We start from the raw sequence: 5,979 nt of genomic DNA, 5'->3' as shown, positions 1-5,979 counted from the left end.
ATTTACCACATTTGTGGAAGGATTGACATAACAGGTGACTATCACCTTTTCAAAGATGTCAAACCTGAGACCAGACTGTAAGGTTTGAACCTCTCACACCGGGAAGGTCCCCTACTCTATAGTATGATCTATAGTGTTAAGTGATAGTACAGGCTATCACATGAATTATCATACTATTCGAGAAAAATGTGGTTGTAATTATAGAAGAATATAACAAATTTGTCGCTGGGTACGGTTTTTATTCGATAATTCGTTGGTACCTTGTTTTACAAATCATTGCTTTTTCTAATCGTTTTATAGTAGACAATATGTTTTTCCATGGTTCATATACATTAATGCATAGTCATTCTTTTCTTTTGAATGCACCCGCAGTGCTGTTTAGCAGACAAATTAATTGTTCACAATGGCAGTTCATAAATGCAAATACGTGTTCCAACTTGTGAATTTTTTTATTTGGAAACTTCAGCGTCTTGAATTCATTACATCCACCATAGGCGATAAAATCTTTCCATCAGTTGTCTATAATTTATATAAAGATTTTTGTCATTTTAGGGCGTTGGTGAATTTCATATTTATGTATGGTTTTAAACAATCAAAATATAATTAAAATAGTTCATGATTTACGTTTAGCGCTCTCTCGGCAAGTAGAGAACGAAAGCAAATAGACATCACGTTCTTAAATCCTAAGGCAAAAAGATTTCGTTTCAGTTATATCAATTTCATTGTACACATTGTACACAACTCTAATGTTACTTAATACAAATGTAAAAAGTACCACAGCAATTACAAAGTATACTTGTTTATACTTGTAAAGATGTTACTGCTAGTTCTGTAATTCCACACGCATTGATTCTGACTTTTTATTCCCTGCATATAAAATCTGCAGGCATTTCCCTCAAACTGTCTTCTGCTTTGTTGGTTAAAATCCGATAATCAACAAATTGCTATTGTATTTTAACAATCATTTCCCTTGTTTCACTTGGGGCAAAAAATCTTCTAAACCATTCTAAAAATCATTTTAAATATAAGATAACACACATGCTTGATGTATTTCCAAAATTGACACAAGGTTGATTCTTATCATTATTGTTGCAAACGTTGGTGAGTAACTTATGAACAAAAAGAGGCACAAACATGCAAATAAATAGACCTTGACAAAATGAATGCAAAGGAAACGCCTTGTTCGTATAAGGCTAATTCTTGAGGTTTGTCTCCTGATTTCCTACACATGATTTTTACGGCAGCTTACTACAGCAGTGTTGACCGAAACCTGTCATCTAGGTACGCCCGAGCCCTGTAAAAGAATATAGGAACTGATCATGAATAAAATAAGGAATGTCTGTGTAAGGTGTTAAGGAGATAATGGTGATACTTCAATGATAATACAGAATCATGTTATGCTCTTTGAAAATACGTCAAAATTCCATTTTGTTACCTGTAGACTGGCAGATAAAGTGATTAGAGACTGTGCATGGCAGGTCTTTCCACTTGTTCCCCTCTAAAGCCACACAGACATCAAGCTGAGTAATCTCATTTGGTTCTCCAGGAAACCACAAGTTGACCCTCCCAAGCGCAGAACCATCAACCCACTCAAACGTCTCTTCCTCTGCCTGACTGTGCAGGCCGATCCAATAAGAGTTAGGGAAGTTTTGCCACTTTTGCAGGTCCGCGTGTGCCCTATTTCCTCGGGGCATGGCAAGGGTACCACCATCGTTATCGCAGATCTTAGTCGCCTGGCTGAATGTCTTAGATATCTTGTAGATCTTGTAGCAGATTTCTCTCAACAGGGTGTAACCTTTAGGACAAGATGCTAGAAAAAAGATTCTTATATTACTATAGCAGGGGGAGAATAGTAAAGAAAAAAGATTAAACACCAAATCCAAAACAGACTAAACAATATGATAAAGTACAATCTTTTAAAAAAGATGTTAATAACTGTGTCTGACTGTGGGGAAGGGGTGCTAGTGAGTATGTGTGTGTGTGTGTGTGTGTGTGTGTGTGTGTGTGTGCACGATGTAGGTTGCTAAGCTATGGGTAAACTTTACAATTGTCAGGAAGAATACTGTGCTATTCACCCAGTGCCTTCTTTGAATAATACATATTCAGTCCAAAATGACGGTCTAGATGTAACATCCAGGAATTAAATTGCATTTGAAAATGTTTGTTTTTCTCTGTTAGGACAGTGTGAAAAAGGCTCCTAGTAGCCGTTGTAGTGGGTTAACTGTAAATGACAGCGGTGTGTGTGTGCGTGAGGCCGTGCCCTCTTGTGTGTGTTCTAATTTTCCACTTCCCCTCTGTATCCCCCTCTCCCTTGGAAACTGCCATTTTTGCGTCAAGTACCTGGAGAAGCCTGGCAGATGAAGTGATGATTGAGGTTGCATGGCACAGCCATCCATTTGTTCACCCTCAAAGTGACACAATCCGCAATATTCCAAGGAAACCTGCCAGTTGGTTGTCCGGGAGCCCACAACTCGTACTCTCCAAGCGCAGAACCATCCACCCACTCAAACGTCCCTTCCTCACGCTGATCGTGTAGGCCGATCCAGTAAAAGAAAAGAGAATCCTGCAACCTCAGCAGAGCGTCATTTGTCTCAGCGTCTCGGGGCATGGCGAGGTTGCCGCCATCTTTTTCACGACAGAAGTTAGACGCGTCGCTAAACTTCCTATATACCTTGAAGATCTTGTAGCAGGTTCCTTTCAACAGGGTGTAACCGTCATCACAAAACACTGAAGAGAAAAAAAAAGGTGTCTCACATTATAAGAGCAGGGGCTGTGACATTGCCGAAAAAAACCCAAATCACAGTATTCAATATAATAAAGTATAATCTTCTTAGAGATAGTCGTGTGCGTGTTAGAGATGGAGAGAGAGTATGTGTGTGTGAGTGAGTGTGTGTACGCGCGCACGGTGGTCAGTTACTATGCTAAGGATAAAATTTCAAATTCTAAAGAAGGTTATCCTGTTACCGGGGCTCCCGCGTGTGATTTCCGTGGATCCTGTTTGAAAGGAAATTCTTTTTTTTTAATAATAAACAATTGACTCTCTTCTCCAAATGAATTAAAACCCGCACTGAATAAACCTCCAATAGTATTGTTTTAATTGCAGCGCAAAAATGTGAATAAAATTACTTTCAGGCGTGTTAAATGTTTATTCTAGACCAAAAAATAATTTTAACGATTTCAAAAAGTGTGTGTGCAAGCGAGGGTGTCTAACCGGTGTCTTTCAATCGTTCTATCTTCTTATAGATCTCTCTTTTTCTCCCTATCTTTCTCTTGCTATCCGTGTCTCCGTCTCTCTCCCCATGGGTGTGTGTGTGTTAACTTAATGACAGATGACTGTGTCTTAAGCCTCGTTTTCTTCCAGCCACAACTTGATAATATCAAATAGGAAGAACTAAAATCAACAGAAGGAGGTAAAAATACTTTAGCCACTTTTAAGATGGTTGGAAATTTCTCCATTTTGTAAAAGTGCTGACTCACTTGCATTTGACCCAGGGCGTCGTGATATTTCGGAATGTCCAGAGGGTGCAGCAGGGCAGAATGACGTCCCTGGCAGACCGGGTGGTCCGGGGGGACCCATCAGCCCTTGAGGACCTGTCTTTCCAGGAGGACCAGGAGGCCCGGAAGGTCCATGACCAACTGGCCCTCTGGGTCCGGTTTTTCCTGGAGGCCCAGGAATGCCGGGAGACCCCAAGCCAGATGGCCCCATGGCTCCTTTCTCCCCTGGAGGACCAGAAGGCCCGACCGACCCAAGGCAGACTGGCCCGATGGCCCCCATATTTCCTGGAGGCCCAGGGAGTCCGGGGGCGCCAAAACCAGCTGGCCCCACGGATCTTTTTTCACCAGGGGGTCCAGGAGGCCCGGCAGACGCATTGCAAACTGGCCCAATTGGTCCCCGTTCTCCTGGCGGCCTAAAAGAACCTAGAGCCCCCTTTTCTCCTGGTGGTCCAGCTGGCCCCAAAGCCCCCCTTTCTCCTGGGGGTCCCGCTGGTCCCAAAGAACCCCTTTCTCCCTTCGGCCCAGCTGGACCCAAAGCCCCCTTTTCTCCCGTGGGTCCAGCTGGTCCCAAAGCCCCCTTTTGTCCCGGGGGTCCAGCTGGTCCCAAAGCCCCTTTTTCGCCAGGGGGTCCAGCTGGTCCAAAAGTCCCGTTTTCTCCTGGGGACCCAGGAGGTCCCTGAACACCCTTTTCTCCGGGAGGTCCAGCTGGCCTAGGGGATCCTGCAAAATTTTACCGCAGTTCGGGAAATATTTAAACAATATTAGAATCAAGTTAATGCCTGCAATAAACCTATGTAACAAACAAAACTGTATTCTTTTAAAACAAAAAACACTGAATAAAGAATAACAAAAAACGGTAAATCTATTTTTGAAATGGTTGTTTAAATCGGTAATCTTTTTAGGTAACTTCTCAGACTGTTGACCGACTGTTACTTGGGCTTGGGTATTAGCTAAGATGCTACCAAACAAACACGTTTAGCAAATCAAAACAGATTCTTCAAAACTATGATAAGAAATAAAGCTACACATTTTACTATCATTAATATGCATGGAACTTAACGCTAGTAACGACAGCCCTGTGTATTTTGGCAATCTGTCCATATAACTTTAAACTTCCTTAGATCAAGAGAGACTGTGTCTTGTTTCTATTTAATTAGAAAGAGTAATGACCTTTGCATACTACAAAAACAGATTTTTTGTTAAACAGGCGATAAAGCCATTCAGATCCATGAATGATTTTAGTATGATAGGCCACTTACACTTGGTCTGGTTCAGTTTGGCAACCTCGTCAGATAGTTTCCCAAGCTCCACAGCATATCTGCTGACTTTAACTATTAAACATAAAGCACTAAACCTTATGATTGTCTAAAATTATTAAAAATGGGCGTACTGCCGAATCAATTTTTAAAGAAATACTACTCACGTTCAGTTCCCCTTTCAAGCCTGGCAATCTGTTCGGATAGCTTCGCGATTTCCCTAGCATTTCTGCTGACTGAAACTGTTTGATGAAAATACAAAAATGACTACTAGTTAATTTAAAGTTAAAGCCCTCCCGCAACCATCAGCATGGTCGCATAAGGCTGCGCCCATCTCCATCTTTCTCCCTTAGGCCACACGATTGTACAATCACTGCAGCAAGGGTAGTGGTGTCTGCTGGTAGTGGTGTGTAATTAACTCCTATATTCTCAAATGCTGAGTGCTACTCAGAGAAAGCGGTATGTACCATTTTAAAGTCTTTGGTATGACTCGGCCGGGGAACGAAATCACGACCTACCGAATGCAAGGCGAGCGCTCTACCCACTTAACCATCTCACCGGTCATACGGTACACTAGTATAGTAACAAATCAAACAGGTCCATAGGCGACAATCCTCCGTGAAGTTTTACATTTTGCAAATACATATAATCAACAACAAGACAATCTAAACAGTCATATTTCATTATTATATCATTTACTACATATTACTTATTACCTCCATGAAATGGAAGGTATTGTTTTTGGCGCGTCTGTGTGCGTGTGTGTGTGTGTGTGTGTGTGTGTGTGTGTGTGTGTGTGTATGTGTGTTTGTGTTTCCGCTTTTTTGTACCTTCATAACTCCATAACGCATTTATGGATTGTGGTGATATTTGGTATACTGGTAGGTGTTAGGGGGGCGAAGGTCAAGGTCAAATATGGGCTTCCTGGTGGATGGCCTTGGTACTGCAGCAGCACTTCCGGTTTAATGAGGAGTCTGCCAGACAGGGTAACAGATGTCTGATTGTGTCGAGGCTGCCCCGGGCTTACGACCTGGTTTGATTAATGAGAGGTTCTTCCTCAGGGAATAAGGCGACCTCTGTGCGCTATGATGTGGAAAATTTGAGTGTTAGGGTGGATGGACACCCAGTGTTGACGTAATTTTGGCACTGAGATCTAGTTACCTCCATGAAAATGGAGGTATTGTTTTTGGCGCGTCTATGTGTGTGTGTGTTTGAGTTTCCGCATATT

At 42.0% G+C, this 5,979-nt stretch overlaps 1 protein-coding gene across 1 annotated transcript; it reads right to left on the bottom strand.

Annotated features, from left to right (window-relative positions):
* Nucleotides 1–1,277: 1,277 nt before the first annotated feature.
* On the bottom strand, nucleotides 1,278–5,316 carry LOC109461975 (collagen alpha-1(I) chain-like). Its single transcript, XM_019758456.1, has 5 exons — nucleotides 5,310–5,316; nucleotides 3,478–4,215; nucleotides 2,446–2,727; nucleotides 1,706–1,795; nucleotides 1,278–1,294 (listed from the first exon to the last, which is right to left on the bottom strand). The coding sequence occupies exons 1-5, from the start codon at nucleotides 5,314–5,316 to the stop codon at nucleotides 1,278–1,280; spliced, it is 1,134 nt and encodes a 377-aa protein (XP_019614015.1).
* Nucleotides 5,317–5,979: the final 663 nt, after the last annotated feature.

The sequence above is a fragment of the Branchiostoma belcheri genome, unplaced genomic scaffold (assembly GCF_001625305.1).
Source record: "Branchiostoma belcheri isolate BF01 breed outbred unplaced genomic scaffold, Haploidv18h27 scaffold98, whole genome shotgun sequence".
NCBI classification, from domain to species: Eukaryota; Metazoa; Chordata; class Leptocardii; order Amphioxiformes; family Branchiostomatidae; genus Branchiostoma; species Branchiostoma belcheri.
The sequence above is the reverse complement of the archived record's forward strand: the minus strand, read 5'-3'. Positions and strand labels throughout refer to the sequence as shown.